We start from the raw sequence: 19,581 nt of genomic DNA on the forward strand, positions 1-19,581 counted from the left end.
AGTGAGAGTTTTGTGGTGCTGAGAAGAAAAGGAGACACCCATTTTAGATTTTTTAAGTAGTATTATTTTCGCATTTTCAACTTACGACCTGGATTTGGGTCCCTAACCCCGTCATAAGTCGGGGACTGCCTGTAGTACAGTCAGGGTTGTTATTATTTAAATCAAATGATTTAAATCGATTTAAATCAGAGTAAAAAAATCATGATTTAAATCAAAATGATTTTTTTACTAATACCTAACTGTTTTCTCTTTTTATTCTACATGATTGAGAAGTATATGCAATGCAGCAGGCTAATAACGTTATTTGGATTTACATAATTAAGTACTGTACTATAGTCTGTTCTCGCCAGTTTTGCGAAACTTTGATCATATCATAAGGTCTCATTATTAATGTATATATTTACATGAAATATATTGTTAACTAAGATAATAAATACTATTGAAATTCAGAAGAACTGTAGTATTCTCTTCTCCCGGCATTATATATCAGTCAATAAGGAGCAAGGGGATGTACATTTTTGCAAAGCTAGAGTGAACAGGCTGTAGGCACTAGGCTATACATATTCAGATATTCTATTTTTATCACTTACAGTAGTATGTTCTTTTTAACAGCGGACAACCGTATTTATCTTGTTGACTCTATAGACACAGAATCAAGACACACAGCTGAATATCTGTTGAAATTAGCTGAATGTGCTACAAAAAAGTGTGAAGACAAATTTGGATGCACAGTAAGAAGTTGTGTAACAGATAATGCTGCTAATATGGCAAAAATGAGAAGTGAATTCGGACAAGATAAATCCATTATAACATATGGTTGCTCTGCACACCTGTTAAATTTGCTTTCACAAGACCTGCAAATCAAGAACATTAAGGAGCACATTACTGAAATCATTAAGTACTTCAGAAATCATCACATCCCAGGATCTTTGTATAGAAGAGCAGGAGGAACAATGCTAGTAATGCCATCAGACACACGATGGAACACAGTGACAGATTCTATTGAATCTTATTTAAAGAACTGGGAGACCCTTGTCAAAGTGTGCAAAGAATATAGTGAAGACATTGATAAGAAAATTGAAAGGAAAGTTAAGGATAAGGCATAAAAAGAACTGCAGAAGACTATTTAGAGAGACTTAAGCCTATTGCTGTGGCATTGGACTGTGTCCAGAGAGAACATACCCTATTAAGTGATGCTGTAGAAATCTGGGTAAAACTGAAAACTGATATTAAGGAGTATTTAACAGATAAGAAGAATATGGATAATTTTGAAAAAAAAGAATCAAAGTAGCATTGACACCTGCCCATTTTCGAGTTAATGTGATAGATCCAAGGTATGAGGGCAGACATCTGACTCCTGAGCAGCGAGACATTGCAGAACAGTATGTGTGCGGGTCTCTTCCACATTTCCTTTCAAGATTAATGTCCTTCCATGGAAGAAGTGCACCATTTAAAGAGGTCTATTTTGGTAAAGGTGTTGTAAAATCTCTCTCACCCCTTGCTTGGTGGCAGTATTTTGCCAATGATATGACAGAAAATGTAATGGATGTTCCTAGGCAATTATTTACAGCTGTTGCATCATCAGCAGGGGTTGAGAGAATTTTTTCCACATATGGATTTGTACACTCAAAGGTAAGAAATCGCCTAGGATAGGAAAAGGCATCTAAGCTTGTCACAGTATATGTATAAGCATTTCAATGTTCTACTAAGCTAATTTAAATGTTTTGAACTATTTTTGTTGTTTACAGAATGAGAATATTGTGTTGACTTGAAGTTATTACCGGTAATTCTTAATACACTATAATCCTACAAATGTAGGAAAATTTTTGAAACACTAATCCTATAAGAGCATTTATGTTAAATTTCATGATTACATTTGGATTTGTGCCCTCAAATGTAAGATATGTTACCAGTTTTCTTTTATTTTACCAAAAGAATATTATTGTGTTAAATTCCATTGGTACATCTACTGCATAAATATCTTAATGCCAATTTTATGTTTATTATCCTGAATAAGGTTTAGTTGAAAAATACTGTTTATATGGTTTAAAAATACTATTTTAATGCAATTAGTAAAAAAATAAAAAAAATCGATTTAAATAAAAAAATCTGATTTAAATCAAATCGATTTTTTTTTTTTTTTTAAATCGTGATTTTTTTCCAACCCTGACTACTGTACAGTACAGTACGGTATCTGGCAACTGAAAATCTAATTTATGGTACAGGTATACTTTATGTACTGTAATCTATTTTGTGAGAGATTTAAACATTCTAAGTATGAAATTTAAGGATGCAGTATAGAATATGTATACTTTACTGTATAATTTTTTTTTTTTTTACTTTCCCACTTTATTACATGAGATTAAATGAAGAAAACTTGACAATCTAGCAGCTGGCTGAGTGACTGTGCACGATGGTGTGATTGGTGAGTCTATTTATCTTCACGGGTTTGAAGAGTAGGTTGTGATTGTAGGAGACTGATGACATAGTCAAAGCATATTTGTATGCCATAACATTGAGAGAGTTAGAGAATAATGAATTTAGTGGACAAATAATGTAAGCAATTTTTAATATTGCTCTATACAACTAAACTGATACAAGTACAGTACCATGGTTTACTATCCAATATGTTTAACATGGACAATGTGTTCATAATCCAGTAGCATCCATGTTACATAATTTTTTATTTTACAGAAGTCACTTGGTCCCAGACTTTTTGGTTGAAAGATATTTACTCTATTTTAATTTGTATCTTTTTTCCATGACATACTTTTTAAGAACTGTACCAGGTTAAATATTGGAAGTATGACACTGTAAGATACAATATACGGTACATCTTAATGATGAGTTGACTCTTAGTACAGTACTGTGCAGTGTCATCAACATGTATTTGTAGTGAGAGTTGGCTAGTGAGCTGGTGTTATCAGATTGAATGTAGCAGCACTGATAGTAATGTTAGATCAGTCTGGAGTGGAGTAGATTAATAGTTACTGGGCACTGTAAATGATAATTATGTGGTACACTTTTTGAATGTGTGCACAGGTATTTGTTAATAAAGACAATTTTTATTTTTTTTTATTTGCATCTGAGTAGTCCTTCTGTGCAGTAATGTTTAATGTTGATTTACACAAATCTTACTTTAATTGTGAAGTTGAATTATACATTCCTTCTTCATCTCCCTGCTGAATACTGGAGGGAAAGCATATCCCCTGTACTGTACATATGTCTGTTTTATCTGACAGTTGGTATGCACCTTCTAAAGTCATCTCTACAGTTTCCTGGGGAAGATTCTGAAATTGTTCTCAAGCTGTTTAGGGGCAGATAGATACCGGTATACAGTACATACCTGTATTAAAATATGGAATTAGAGTCGTGTTGCTTTATTTTTCAGCTTTTACTAACATAGGGTCTTAGGAGGGGCATATATTTTATACAGCATCTGGTTTCTAAGAGTGATTGAAACACATACACTTTTGGTAACTCCATTTATTTCAGTTTTATTGAATATGATATTTTTACAGGGTATGTGCCAGCGAGTCTCAACACTTGAAGGACTGTTAGAAAAGAGAGAAAATGAATTACGGAACATCCTTAGTGACTATGGAGCAGATCGGAGTGAAGCCCACAAGCTGGCTCGAGCTATGCACAATCTCAAGCGATATACAGGTAAGATAGAGTAGCAGTGAGTAGCCAGTTGCTGCTAAGTGTGCATTACATTTTAGTATCTTCTGTCTTAAAATTATTTTGTATTTGAAAAACAATTTCTTCATTTTAAAATCATTTTGTCCTCCAATCTTTCTGTGCAGACTATGGTCTTTAGTATTTTCAGTGTGCACAATATATCTTTGCTCACTAATTCTTGATGAACAGTTGTGGAGACTTTAAGCAGGAACCATTACCGTTGTTAATGACCTCACACCGTTAGTCTCAAACTTAACCTGAATCCCCCAGTCACTGAGGTGACATGATAAACATTCAAGATTTGTACCTCACAACACAATCAAATCCATCAGTTAGTTCTTCTGATAGCTGACTTGTCTCATTCACATAGCGCTTTCTTCTTCTCAATTTCTCAAGACACCCACTGGAACAATTTGAGAGTTTTGCTCCCAGTCTACCTTGAATTTTCCCATCACCAACTCCTATCTTGTATTTAACTCCCCCAGCATTAGTATATACAGTATCTCTAATTGAGGTTTTCAATCCATTTGTTCAGGTTTCCCCAAATTTTCCTTTTCTCCTTCTTCTTCTTACTCCCTGGTACTGTACAGTGGAGTATCTGTCAATGAAAATCTACTTTACAAAATATAGTAATATATTTTATGAAAGATTTGAGCATTGTAAAAGAAGTAATTCATTGTAATGGTATTTGCAAAAATTAATAATTTAATCAAACTAATAAAAGTACAGTGACCCCTCCATTAACGAACTCAATCCGTTCCAGAAGGTCGTTCGTTAACCGAAACCATTGTTTCAATGGGTTTTTGGGTAATTGGTTCCAGCTCACCGAAAATTTCCTAAATTAAAAAAAAATGGTAGAAAAGTTCACTTACTTTGAGGTGTGTATGTAGAAGACTCCTGGATGATGATGATGATGATGATGGGAATTAGAATGGGGGTGGAGGAGAAGGAAGAAGAAAAGGCATTGGGGTGGAAGAGAAGTCACCCCATGGCACCATTTCATCCATAAAATTTTAGTTCTCTTGGTGTATTTCAAGATTATTTTCTTTATATCAACACAGCACTGCATTCTATATTGTCAATATGTAAAATATATTTAAAAATGACCAATAATTTGCTTGGAAACACAGAAAAAGGCGTTTAGTTGAAGAGTGTCTCAAGCAAGATGTTACTCCAGTGAAAACAGAGAGAGACTAACTCCTGTTTGCTGTGTTAAGGGGCTGGATGCCGCGCATTAAACTAGTCACTTTACCTTCAATTATGTTCAATAATTGTTAAAATGACTAAAAAATTGAATATTAAACTTTTAAAATTATTGAATAGTATAAACTTCTTGATATTTACTAAAATAGTAAGGAATTTAAGCCCTAGAACCGATTAATGTATTGGCGGATTGATACTAAAGCTGGTTGCCCGGTCAGTGCAAGCGAAAACATGTTGAGGTCGGTTCGTAAGAACTTCGTTAACCGAATTGAAGATCCTTATGGAAGGCAGTTCGTTAATCGAAATTACGTTAACCGAGGTGTTCGTTAAACGAGGGGTCACTGTAGTTCAACTGGTTTATTGTATGCTTTTCTAGGATACATGTCCATGATAGTATCCACTTATTTAATTATTCATTTTACGGAAGCCTCTTGGTCCCAAACTTGTCAGTTAACAGATACTTCACTGTATTTATTATAAACAACCTCTAATACTCAGCCTTTAGTCTATTCCACAATAATTTTGGACTGACCTTTATATGCAGTATATTATCAAACAACTCTACATTTCATCCCTCATTAATGCTTCTTCTTTATCTCTCTCCCTTGTACAGTACTAACATAGAGGCTATTACACCCTTTCAAAAACTCCTGATTTTACTGCCCCACTCCTCCCAGCTCTCTTCTCCTTTACTCATCAGCTTTGTTTCAAACAAAACCAGGACATGCAAGTTCCTCTTATCATTTCAATCGTTCTTCTTATCATGGTGATTACATCGACACACATACAAACATCCCAATTCATATGTGTTTTCTTCTTTTTGGTAACTGAAATACAAGAAGATGGGGTTACCAGACTCACGCCCTTGGACTGGAGAGAGGGATACTTCACTTCTCGAGCAGGTGATCTGCTCTCTATAGATATTTGTGTTTTGCATGACATTCCGTGTCAGAGGAGGCAAAGACGAGATGTCCTGGGTAACTGTTGAGTCGACGTTATTTTGTGGGGGTGAAGCTTAGAAACAACAGGAATGATGTGCTTGAGAGTAATTTATGTGGAAATTGAATGCATAGTATTAGAAACAACAAAATAGGATGATGTGTATAAGTGAAAGAAGTGTTGGGTAGAGAGCAGATCAAAGTCTGTTCAAGTTGTATATATAGACTTAATGAGAAAATGGGAAGTGAAAATTAGATAAAAAGAACATAATTCAGGGGTGGGAAGACCAAGAAGGAAGTGGAAGGTTGGGATGAAGGATGCACTGTAATTGAGGGGAATGGACATCCAGGAAGTAAGTGTGTGTGCATGAGTGGAGAATGTTGCATTGAGTGATGTGATACTGACTTGTGTAAACTGACATGGATTAACTAGGTATACAGTACAGGTATGGTCTTGTTGTGAAAGGGGAGTACTGTACCTTTGCAGAACACATAATTTACAGAAGTTAGAATGAATGAATGAATGAAGGAAGGATGGAAAAATACCTGTGTTTATTTTTTTCTCAGCCACCGTACATTAAACAGAAAATGGCTTGAAATAGCAGAAAAAAGACATGCACCTATGTGTGTGCATGTGCCTGTGCATTTGTCATATGTGTTTGTACATATAAAGATAATTTATTTTATAGTACATGTTGGACCTCGCTAATCCGGGAAGCTTGGGACCAGACCCGGTTCCGGATTAGCAAAAATTCCGAACCGTTGAAGCCGAGGTTAAAAAAAGGCAAAATAATGTATAAAATGTACTATTACTGATACCAATACAACTTCCATCAGCATAAATCTAGCCCAGGCTTACTGGACCTCTTTATGACAAGGTGCTAGTACTATGGCCCACGTTTTCTGTACACTGGACCCTCACTTTATGCCATTCACTATATGGGAATTTGCATACTGTATATGTACAGAACGAAACAAAGAATTTATTTGAAATATTCTGTAACATTCAATGCCATAATATCCTGACTACTGGGGTTAGTTATACTGACTTCCCTGTGAAAAAGTCTTAATTTTGATGTACTAAGCTAAAGGACTAAAATTTTAATCTCTTGTGCAAACTATAAGATGTTTATACTCAAATGAATTGGTATCTTGCAAGGATTTCAGCAGTGCAAGTTATATCCTGCTAAGTCAAGTCTGTGACATTTTATAAGAGAAGAACTTGAAGCCTAAAATTTACCTTCATCCCATTAATCGTTATCACCCACCGCCATTGCCTCCCCTGCTGGCTGGGAGGAGGGGGAGGTGGAGGTGGGGTGTTAACAGGCAGGAGCCGGGTGGTGCGTAGTTATCAGTTAAGGGGTCAGGACGGACTTGGGGTAAAAGATAGGGAGTTCAAGTTTTTCACTTAGCATAATATAACTTGCACTGCTGGAATTCTTGCAAGATAGCGATTCATTTGAGTACAGTATTACCATCCCATAGGTTGTGCCTGACATAAAACTTTTAATAATTAATTTAGTACATTTGAGTACAGGTTGTGATAATTGTAATATTTTTCCACAACTTTTAGAGCATTACTGTTGACTTTTAGCAGTTGTGGAACATATCCCAATTTTCCCCATAAGATTAAGTATTCTCTATATGTGTCCCGAACCATTAAAGCTGCTGGACTATCGGTTCCCAGATTAGCGGGGTCCAACCTGTATTATATCTTGATTTTGCAGAGATACAGATGCAGGGTCAAGGTGGAGACTGGGGGAGTTCAGAATTACCCCTTTACTGGGATTCTTGGGAGCGTTCCTGTCCACCATCTCCTCGTCCCAGCCACCGCACACAGCGAGAATGTCGGTCATCAGTGTCTTCTTCAGATGGAGATGGCGGTAGTGTGACCAGTGGGAGTACAAGTGGAGGAGCATGGAGTGGAGATGGAAGTCGAACGAGTGGTAGAGGGGTTCCAATCAGTCAACGCAGCAGTGACGATTCATCCACTCCATCATCGCCCCCTCCCCCCTTTTCCTCAGTTCCTCCACTAAGTCCTGGTGGACCCTTCCATGTAACCTCAAACCTCACCCTTTCTGGTAGTGGGTCCGTTTTCTCTGAGAAACGCTACACTCCCCCTCCCACACCTAATATAATCCCCAAAGGCAAGTCTTCAGGTAAGTGTATGTCAAATTACTTTATACAGTTATGTATCTTTGATAACTTAATTCCAGTTTGGAGTGACGTGCGAGTACAGTATTTGCAACCATATTTTTCGAGGTTTACCCCCATGAACTCCAGACATTGGTTAGGTTGGATTGGCACTGGGGATCTTGTAAGGTGAATATATACTTCCCTTTTATTTGTGAAAATCAAACACTCCATTTAGGATGTGTATTGCACAACACATAAAGAACTAGTTAGGGATTCAGGAGTTACTCCAAACTAGTGCCAAGTTGTAAAAGAGGGATTGAATCTGAAAACCCATTTTATAACACAGCCCAGGGGTGGACATATTCGTGGCTTACTTTTTATTGGCTATGTTATAAAACCCATTTATGAAGAGAATTATATTTTGATTGCATGTACTGTACAGTATCACAAAGATGTGAGGGGTTAAACTTTTATAGGTTAGAAGCCATTTACACACATTTGTGCACTGAGGAGAGATATAGGTCTGGTGGTCTACGAGGGGCAGTGCAGTAATACAGGACTGTAATACTTAAATAGTGAATTAGGATTTCCTTCCATAAATTAAATCTCCTTTCTCATTGTTTTATCTGGGATGTACATTTATAGAGTTACAAGACTTTGGTACTTTAATACAGTGATATCCCCATTTCCCAGAATAATTGTTACCTTTGTCCTGGTGTTGCTAACTATCATTCTCCTCTCCCTTCATGAATGAGTGATTGTACACACACTGTATACTGTACAGTACATACACCTGCCCCTCGTGTAACCGGGATGGCTGGCCCAAGGGCCACCTAGGCTTGAATTTGTTTAAGGTGCAGAAGCTATCGCCAAACCAACAACCACACCCAAAGTTAATGAGTTGCATGACCCAGTGTCAAGGAATAGTCTGAGAAGATCGGACAACTCGCCAACTGTACTGGCTAACTGCTGCATTACCCCAGAACACGATCCGCAAATCGATTAACATAAAGGTTCCCAATTACTGCTGGGTAGACAGAGGCAAATGGCGTAAAGAAACTTGCCCATAGTTTCACCCTGCCTGGGGATCGAACCCGGGTCCTCTCATTTGCGAGGGGTGTATGCTGACCATTACACTACAGGTCGCCACACTAGCCTACAGTGGACATACTATCCACTCTGCTATGCACAGTACTGTGCATATGGTACTTTCACACTTAATGTACAATATGCATAATTGTTATCACTTTTTATGTTTAAACACTAAACTGTATTCTTGGCTAAATACAGTATATGCTGGTACAGCACTGTTATGTACAGTACATGTACTGCACAACACAGATTGTATTCAAAAACATTAATGAGCGAGCAAACAAGCTTGTGCAATGGCAGCAGACAATGAACTAAGAGTGTCATGATGCAAGGAGTTTGAGGAGATAGGCTGCAAGATAATCAGCCAATGAAAAGCATCCCATACAGCCACATGATAGTAGTGGCCAATCACAGGTATCGAGCTTTCTGAGCCTGCTTTCATACAAGTCAATGTGTCAGAAACATGATGCATTCTCTTGGAAATTCATTCCCATGCCTGGAACGAAGGGATTTTTCCAAGAATTTCTCAGAATGCCCAACAAAAAATTTCTGGTTACTGGAGAGTTCCAGGGGTCAAAGATTCTGGCTAACAGAGATTGCTACAGTATTCTTTTAGGAAATCACAGAATTAGCTCAGAATGGGCATAAAACATACAGGTTGGATCTCACTAATCCGGGAAGCTTGGGACCAGACCGGTTCCGGATTAATGAAAATTCTGAACCACCAAAAAGCCGAGGTTAAAAAAAAAAGGCAAAATAATGCATAAAATGTACTATTACTGGTACCAATACAACTTCCATCAGCATAAATCTAGCCCAGGCTTACTGGACCTCTTTATGACAAGGTGCTAGTACTATGGCCCACGTTTTCTGTACACTGGACCCTCACTTTATGCTATTCACTATATGGGAATTTGCATACTGTATATGTACAGAACTAAACAAAGAATTTATTTGAAATATTCTGTAACATTCAATGCCATAATATCCTGACCACTGGGGTTAGTTATACTGACTTCCCTGTGAAAAAGTCTTAATTTTGATGTACTAAGCTAAAGGACTAAAATTTTAATCTCTAGTGCAAACTATAAGATGTTTATACTCAAATGAATTGGTATCTTGCAAGAATTTCAGCAGTGCAAGTTATATCCTGCTAAGTCAAGTCTGTGACATTTTATAAGAGAAGAACTTGAAGCCTAAAATTTACCTTCATCCCATTAATCGTTATCACCCACCGCCATTGCCTCCCCTGCTGGCTGGGAGGAGGGGGAGGTGGAGGTGGGGTGTTAACAGGCAGGAGCCGGGTGGTGCGTAGTTATCAGTTAAGGGGTCAGGACGGACTTGGGGTAAAAGATAGGGAGTTCAAGTTTTTCACTTAGCATAATATAACTTGCACTGCTGGAATTCTTGCAAGATAGCGATTCATTTGAGTATTACCATCCCATAGTTTGTGCCTGACATAAATATTTTAATAATTAATTTAGTACATTTGAGTACAGGTTGTGATAATTGTAATAATTTTCCACAAATTTTAGAGCATTACTGTTGACTTTTAGCAGTTGTGGAACATATCCCAATTTTCCCCATAAGATTAAGTATTCACTATACAGTGGGGTATGCTATAACGAACGGATCCTACTACGAATATTCCTATAACGAACGATTTTACCTATAAAATTGAGAATGCTATAACGAACGAAACTCCTACAACGAACTTTATTTAAATTTTTATTTTTTTCTAATTTATTGTTTTTTATTACAAATATTAATGATATTCTTTATTTCAGGGGTTTAGATGCATATTTATGCACTTTTTTACAATTTTTACAATTTTATATTATATTTTTCAGTGTTAAGTGGTTGTATTTGGGGGCCTGGAACGGATTAATCCTATAACGAACGAATGCTATAACGAACAAGGTTCAAGAACCAATTAGATTCGTTATAGCATACCCCACTGTATGCGTCCCGAACCATCGAAGCTGCCGGACTATCGGGGTCCAACCTATACTCGACCAGTGATAGTTTGGCTTTATAGTGTACCATATGTTGTATAAGTCTTGGATGTCAGTGTGTTTAAAGAGAGTAGATGGAATAGAGGAAAATTTTGGTTAGTATATTATCTTTGAGTCTTTAGTGGAAAGGGGATAACATAGAAGAACACATTTTGGTAAGTTAGAAGGATAGAATATATGAAAGAGAGAAAGGGCTTGCAAAAAAAAAAAAGAATTTTGGTTCGTCTTTATATAGATGTTAATATTATAGAATGTAACACAACTTTTTTATCTCTTCCTGCAGGTGATAAGAAATTCCCGACAACTCCTCCTCCTGGAAAAAAATATCAAACTTGTCTCCTCAACCCCATGCCACCATTAGGGCGGTCCACCTCTCATGAATCCCAGCTGGCACCTCGGGCTGAAGGCCACGAACAGCAGTCCTCAACACTCCTCAGGTATTATTATGTTCTTTATTAATTAATGTTTGCCTGTGGTGAATGTAGATATAGTATTATACACTCCTTGCATTAATGTGTGTTACCAAGGACATTTCCAAAATAAATCCCTGTTTTTCTTGTATGTGAGTTAACTGCTAGCAAATGACACATTGTTCTCTGTTGTAATTAAATAATGACCTGTGATTAGTGTTGATTGTCGAATGCATGTTTATCCATAGTGTGTGTGCAACGTCTCGTGCATGAACCAGTGAATTTAAAAGTGAAAAAATTGATGTGTTAATGCTGCTTTTCAGTAATTTTTTTCTTCAAACAAAGATTAACAGCATCTTTTTGTGTTTAGGTAATTGGTCTTTTGTGTATTACAGTCAGTCCTCGACTTACGACGGGGTTAAGGACCGACTACCAGGTCGTAAGTTGAAAATGCGAAAATAATACATAGAAAATCTAATATGGGTGTCTCTTTTCTTCTCAGCACCAAGAGAACTCTCACTTTATGCTTGACAGCTATTTTAAAGGGAATTACAAACGAAAATTTTGTCAGTACACAGTGCAATCACTAACGTTGGGACTCGAAAATAAGTAATTTGAAAAATATTTTATACGACTGCGGCGGTCATATGTCCGGGTGGTCGTAGGAGTACCTGTATATGTAAAAAAATTTCACTATGTATACAGTATACAGTAATACCCCGATTTATGCGGTTCCTGTTTACGCGTTTCCACATTTACGCGGTACCCCACCAGAACCGGAATTCCCACTTTACGCAGTGCATGTACTCATATACGCGGAGAGTGGCTGGCGGTCCTGCCGCGCCGCCATTTTTGGATTCAAACCTCCCGCCATGTTGGGCACGCGGCGCGAGTAGGTTGCGCAGTGGATGTCTCTGTTGTTTTATCGCCGACGTCATATGATGTATCGGACTGTGATTGGGCCACGCATCCTTACCTTCCTCCGCCGCTAGCTGTGATTGGTTTAATGTAATATGACATGCTTTCCCGCTGGCTCGTAGAAGGCGCTTGACCTAGCTGCGTTAGTTACATCCCTCCCGGCCACACCATATATACAGGTATCTATTGTTCCGTAAGAATGGCTGCCACCGGACCACCACCACCACAGAAAAACCTTGCATTACCTGGACCCAGCCGCCCTAAGCCAAAGAAGATACGACGTGCCCTAAGTTACGAGGTGAAGTACAGTATAATACAAGAGTTAGAAAAAGGAACAAGACAGGTTGATCTCGTGCGCCAGCAAGCCGCACGCCTCCAAGAACGTGGACATGACCAAGCTAAATGTCCACTGGCTGACCACACGTAAGGCGTGGATGTTCTCTGCTCTGTCCCTCTCCTGGTTTGATGATTGTTTCATTCCCGACGTGAAGAAATTCTGTGAGCAACAGAATGTTCCATTCAAGATTTTGTTACTCCTTGACAACGCACCAGGACACTCGCCCCTATTGTTGGATCATCACCCCACTGTAAAAGTGGTCTTCCTTCCTCCCAACACTGTCATTAATCCAACCCATGGACCAAGAATTAATCTGGAAAGTGAAAGCTGCATTCTCTGCAAAGAAGTTTTAAGCTCCTGAACGACTGTACCAACACCAAGGATGAGTTGCGTAACCTGGGTGACACCGATAGCAAGAGTGACGAGGACGTGGAACAACAGTTGGCGGAGCAAAAAATTCTCGTGAAACACTTTTGGAGGAAATTTAACGTCAAGAAAGCTGTGGACTTCTTGGTGGAGGCATGGGATCAGCTGTCTGTAGCAACGGTTCTTCACGCATGGAGACATGTGTTGCAAGGTATCCCAGGTGGGAGGCAGAGTCAACCTGTGACTTGTGAGGTTCAGTCTGTTGCAGTGGCAGTGGACCTTGCAAGAGAAGTTGCGCAGAGTGTTACAGCTGCAGGCTTCTCCGAGACCACCAATGAAGAAATCCTGGAGGTGATCAGGGATCCTGAGGCGACTGCTGACGAGATGTGAGAAGACGATCTCGTCAGTGAAGAGGCAGGTGGTGTGTCATCCCGAGAAGAACACAAGTTATCGCATGGTAATGTAAGGGGTGCCATCGAGTGTGCAGAGAAACTGAAGCTCCTCCTTTCCGACGACCCTAACAATAACCGGTATGAAGTCTTCACTACCCAGCTGTTGCAGGTTATGGAGCCGTACATCAAGGTGTATCAAGACAACATCAACACTAGCCGTCAACAAAGCATTACCGAGTTCTTCTCCCGCAACCCACTACAGTCAGCCCAAGCCAATGATAGTGACAGAGACAGTAATGGTGACTTTGAGGGATTTGTCAGGGAGGCCCTGACAAATGTGGATGACAGTGATGGTGACTCACCTGAGGGCCAGTAGTCTACCCTTTGCCTCGGAACCAGCCGCCATTCCCGTATGCCGACCCATCTCTTCTACTAACGGAAGTGTTAAACCTAACCTTGATTTTTCCTAACATAACCTAACCTTACGTAAGTGTTAAACCTTGATTTTTTAAACCATAACCTAACCGTAGGTAAGTGTTAAACCTTGATTTTTTCTAACCTAACCTAACCTAACCTGACGTAAGTGTTAAACCTTGATTTTTCTTTTACCTGGTACAGTATATTATTCTCTTATTGATATTTCTCTTCTACATTATGTGTGTGTGCATACCATCATAAAGTTAAGATGTTATTTTTACTACAAGGTACGTATTGTGTCGGAAAAAGTGGAGTTTGTGGGTCGGCCCAGTCTCTATTTCAATTAATCCCATATGTTCTGTTATTCCATTTACGCGTTTCTCGTTTTACACGGGCCTCCGCGGGGTGTTATTGTATATATAAGTAATATCTCCGTTAACTGGAATCCTTTAAACCCGGAACCCTCCAATAACCGGAGTGGAAAATTTCTCGGAAAATCTTTCCCAAAGCTAGAATTTTCCGGAAAATTCTGGGGATGGGGGAGTGTTTTCCGGGTTTGAGAGACGAAAATCAGGAGCATTTTCTGGAAATTCCGAGAAAATTTTTCCTTTACCCTGAAAATTTCGGGGGATGAGGGATTTTTTCCGGCTTTGAGAGTAGTCTCGTTACCCGGAATCCCTCATTCCCAGAAGTGCTCTGCACCAGTTGTTCCGGCTAAAGGAGATATCACGTGTGTGTGTGTGTGTGTATTACATAAGACATCTTTTTTCTGTATTCATGTGACACTACAGTATATGTTTTAGAATACGTATCTATATATTAAATTGGTTACACACACCCACAGTCATTTGGTTTACTGGAAAAAAGTGCCCATTATTAGTATGTGTTGGTCTGTTTATGAGTTGAGCATTAGCTATTGCATGAACTTCTAGTCGTAAGTTGTGGAAGGCAAGCTCTCTTTTTCTTTATTCTCAGAACTAATGACTTTTTCTCACTTGAACACTGAAGATGCAAATTTTACACCATGGCTAATTTGGGCATGGGATCATTAGTGTCACCTGTGCCATGTGTTTGAATGGGTGGGTATCTGATTCCCAAAGTTGTGAAATTTTTTGGGGTAGATTGATTGGAAATTTGTTAGTCATGTCTGCCTCAAAAAATGTGGATATCCTTTTAGGGTCAGAGGTTAAAAATCGGTTTTGTCAGTATATCAGTCAATTACATACTCATAGTGCAAGATCAGGGCATCATATCTTAATATGATTGAGTACAGTACGTACATGATTTGATATCCACTTGTCATTTTGTAAAGTTTTGAATCCATAGTTTAGTTGGTTGATTATCTTTTAAGGTTCCTCTCTAGCATGTTACCATTTACTTGTATATTCACATAGTCTTGATAAAGCTCTAGAATATTTAAAGAAATGTCTTTTACTGAGAAGATATTTAGTCAATGTAGAAACAAAATCCAAGGCTCGAATTTCATTCAAAATTTGAGGTTTACATTAAGGGTTCAATTGATTATGGATTTATTGTGAAATAGTTAAAACAAATGCTGGCATCCTTATAGCCATCCCTAAATGTTTTGTGTACTCCATCATACTTCATTAATTTCCAAAGAAAAGCAGATACAAATCGGCAATGATAAACTTGTATATAGGTTGAAAATATTTGATGCGTTTATTTGAAAACGAAACAACCTTTACATATTCATTTATACATTTAGGTTATCTACCTAATAGCATATCCAAGGGGTGTGTACCATGAGAGGGTACATTTAAAAATGCAAATTTATGGAGGGGGCCATCCTCTTATTAGAAGGATGCCAGAAGTGTACAAGGTTAGATAAAGAGATGAAGTGATTGTAGTTCTGGTAAACATCAGTAAGTACTGTAGTTAAATTATAAAGAGTTTATCATTGGAGTGTAGTGTATTTAAGTGTTGAAAGATCTCAGTGGATAGTAGGTAAGATCGACCCCTCATTTTATTTTTCACGTATCACCACACTTGAAGTCTGCCCTAACAATGAACTCAGACTCTACCTCCTACCTGTTAGTCCCAAATAATTTTAAAAACTGCCAACCCCCAGAAGTACATTATAATACATATGTCAAAAGGACCTGGCTTGTTTTCAGTTGAGTTTGGTTCATTCTTGTATTGGTTCTCCTACTGCATTGCTTATACATGTACAATTAGAGGCTTAGATACATATGCAAGCACATGCAATGAATAAAACACACACACACACTGAGTGGTCCCTCGGTTAAAGAACAGTTTGTTCCACAGATTCGTTCGTTAACCGAATCTATTATTTCAATGGGATATTGGGTAATTGGTTCCAAGTGACAGAAAAAGTACATACAAAGTACTGTATACCAGTAATAGAATTAACAAAACATTAAATATAAATTAAATACGATACTGTACAGTATACTGTACAATAATAAATAAAAAACAATAGAATACTGGATTTTAACTTACTGTACTTTGAGGTGTGCATGTTGTATTCCCGGCAGCTTTGTTTACATATCAAACAGCTGATTGTTGAGGCAGTCGATGATGTCATGCCATATTCTTTACAAGGTGCATTGGTTCTAATGCCTTCTTCGTGTTTCATAATAATTTCTGCAATGTATATTATCAATATGTTAACTAATTTTCAGAATGACCAATAATTTTAATGTGAAAATGCCAAAATATTCAAGAGACCAACAAACTCGATGTTCACTCAACTGTAAACAAAGTTAAACTGAGTAGCGTTGTTGGGTGATTCAATCAGTTGATTGGCGCACAAAAACTGTTCCCTGTACTGTCTATATTATCAATATGTTAACTAAATTTCAGAATGACCAATAATTTTAAAATAAAAAATGCAGAAATACAGTGGGGCATGCTATAACGAATCTAATTGGTTCTAGAACCTTGTTCGTTATAGCATTCGTTCGTTATAGGATTAATCCGTTCCAGGCCCCCAAATACAACCACTTAACACTGAAAAATATAATATTAAATTGTAAAAATTGTAAAAAAGTGCATAAATATGCATCTAAACCCTTGAAATAAAGAATATCATTAATACTTATAATACAGAAACAATAAATTAGTAAAAAAAAAAAATTATAATGTTCGTTGTAGGAGTTTCGTTCGTTATAGTATTATCAATTTTATAGGTAAAACAGTTCGTTATAGGAATATTCGTAGTAGGATCCGTTCGTTATAGCATACCCCACTGTATTCAAGAGACCAACTTTCTTGATATTTACTCCACTGGAAACGAATGTAAACATAGAACAGATTACCGTATTGGCAGACTGGCTGATCAGCTAATCAGCTGATGCGCACAACAAAACGTGTTTGTTGTAAGGATTTCGTTAATCGAAGTTTTGTTCGTTAATCGAACTGAAAATCCTTATGGGAGCTAATTCGTTAACCGAAATTTCGTTAATCGAACCGTTCATTAACCGAGGGACCATTGTACTGGTATTTTACTGTATATTGTTGATTGAACTATTGTTGAGTAAGTAAAACACACCTTTTTATTCTTGTCAATTTCTCTTGTATTTTGGTGGCCATGTGTATTGTGATGTATGGTAATGTAGTGATTCATAGATTATTGTACTGTACAGTACTTAGATATCCTGGGTATTAATGCTAGATGCATGCCACATGTTAGTTGTGTACAGTAGTGGGAACTTTTTTTATACTATTACTTTTGAGTAACTACAGTATGTATTAAGGTTATACTTAATCTACTTTTAGTAGCTTAGTGTGTGTTTTTTGCCTTGTCTTTGTTATGCTGCCTGCTGTCGCCACCTGCCTGCCTTCCTGTGTGCGACATACTGCTGCCCTGCGTTCGTATGGGCAACGTGTGTGCTACACCTGCCTCTGCGATACAAATCCTCCTACGACTGGGAAATGTCCACCTGGATATGTGCTGACCATTGTTGGCATTTATACTTTATTTTGATTAATTCTCTTCATTGGGATGGGACTTGTAATTCATGACCTGTATTTACATTTTACAATTTGCTGTATTTGGAATAAATTATATTATTTGTATTACTTGCTGCATTGTGCTTCATGTTCATTTTCATGCTATACTGTATTGATGTTTTCATCTTTAATCTGCTTATGCTATAAACTCATTTAGTCATTTTTTGTTAAGAAGAAAGTTAAATAATTTTTGGGTGGGCGGCAGCATGGAGCAGCTGGGTACACGACGGACACGCCTTCACTCTGAGTCTGAAGCTTCGGGAACAGTAGATAACACTGGTAAGAGACCTGATGGAAGTAGGAGCAGGACTGACATGCGGGAACTTAGGACGGCACAAAACTCTCCTGCGCCTTCCACTCTGGCCAGCCCAATAAAGTCTCCGAACTATCCAGAGGCTGCTGAAGAGGAGAATTATACAAACAAGTGTAAGTAGAGTAATCCAATTCTGGTTAGTCATGGTAATCATACTTTGTACAGCTTTAAATATGATGAAATCACTTTTAATTTTCTTTCAAGTTTCTTTTTTCATATCTGAGTAAGGTTGATATATGTCTGTCCTTCTGTATCTTGTAGGCTTAGTAAGTCCTTTATTTTTATGTTGGTGAGCATTTATAGGAAGGCATTTTTCTTTGGTGAGGTTTTGAATGAAAATTTGAGAGATTATGTATACAAGTGATTGATGGTAAGGTTGAGGTGTGAAACAGTGGACTTAATTGTTAACATTTACTTGCAATCCACAATTATGAATTGCAAGGCACTCTGGGTTAGAAGTACAGTACAGGGGGTCCCTGGGTTCATTCCTGAGAACGTTCTTAAGTTGGATTTGTACACAAGTTGGAACTCATGCTATGTGTATGCTGTACTTACAGAACAATCTTTAAAATCCCACTGTATCATAGCCTAAGTTCTTATATACTCGTGCATCTAAAATCACTTAATTTAAGACAAAATTTGACAAAATACAGTAAATAAAAGTAAAAAATAAGTCAACAGTTAAATAAAATACTGTAAATTTCAAGTTTAACTCCGTTCGTATTGGCGGGCTTTCGTGAGTCGGACATTCGTAAGTCGGGGACTCCCGGATAAAAGCTATGTAAATAATGCCAGAAAAATTCAGTTAAAATTTAGCAGTTTTAAAATGAGGACAGTATGTTCCAAGGTTTAATATTTTGTTCTTTTTATTAATGAAAAATATATTATCCTATCTTATCAGCAGTTTTAAAATGAGGACAGTATGTTCCAAGGTTTAATATTTTGTTCTTTTTATTAATGAAAAATATATTATCCTATCTTATCACGTGCGTCTTTTTTTTTTTTATTACATTTGTTTCTTTCATTAACATCACGTGTCTTATTTTGTTTTATATTACCCTGTACATTTGTTTCTTTCATTAACATCCAAGCAAGAACCAACTCCTTGGCCTGTATGGCATTTTATAGAAGAATCTTTGTCACTGTCCAAATTTCCTCAGCATTTGTCTTCAGTTGTATTATGAACATAAGTGAAATTAAAAGGTTCTTATTACACTGTATTAATAAGGACACATATATGCCAATATGATGACACCTTGTTTCAGTGTATATATATATATATATATATATATATATATATATATATATATATATATATATATATATATATATATATATATATATATATATATATATATATATATATATAT

General features: G+C 37.3%; 1 protein-coding gene across 6 annotated transcripts in view; it reads left to right on the forward strand.

Annotated features, from left to right (window-relative positions):
* Positions 1-19,581, forward strand: part of LOC121856828 (kinase suppressor of Ras 2-like) — a 47,066-nt gene that overhangs the window by 11,385 nt on the left and 16,100 nt on the right. For 3 of the 6 annotated variants that reach the window (XM_042352558.1, XM_042352561.1, XM_042352559.1), the window contains exons 3-7: positions 3,522-3,666; positions 5,724-5,786; positions 7,550-7,981; positions 11,349-11,502; positions 18,056-18,324. In XM_042352558.1, coding sequence (XP_042208492.1) covers positions 3,522-3,666; positions 5,724-5,786; positions 7,550-7,981; positions 11,349-11,502; positions 18,056-18,324 — 1,063 coding nt within the window. The remainder of the gene's footprint in view (positions 1-3,521; positions 3,667-5,723; positions 5,787-7,549; positions 7,982-11,348; positions 11,503-18,055; positions 18,325-19,581) is intronic. The other 3 variants (XM_042352563.1, XM_042352560.1, XM_042352564.1) reach the window with 3 other exon arrangements.

This window comes from Homarus americanus, unplaced genomic scaffold, assembly GCF_018991925.1.
Source record: "Homarus americanus isolate GMGI-L3 unplaced genomic scaffold, GMGI_Hamer_2.0 scaffold43075, whole genome shotgun sequence".
NCBI classification, from domain to species: Eukaryota; Metazoa; Arthropoda; class Malacostraca; order Decapoda; family Nephropidae; genus Homarus; species Homarus americanus.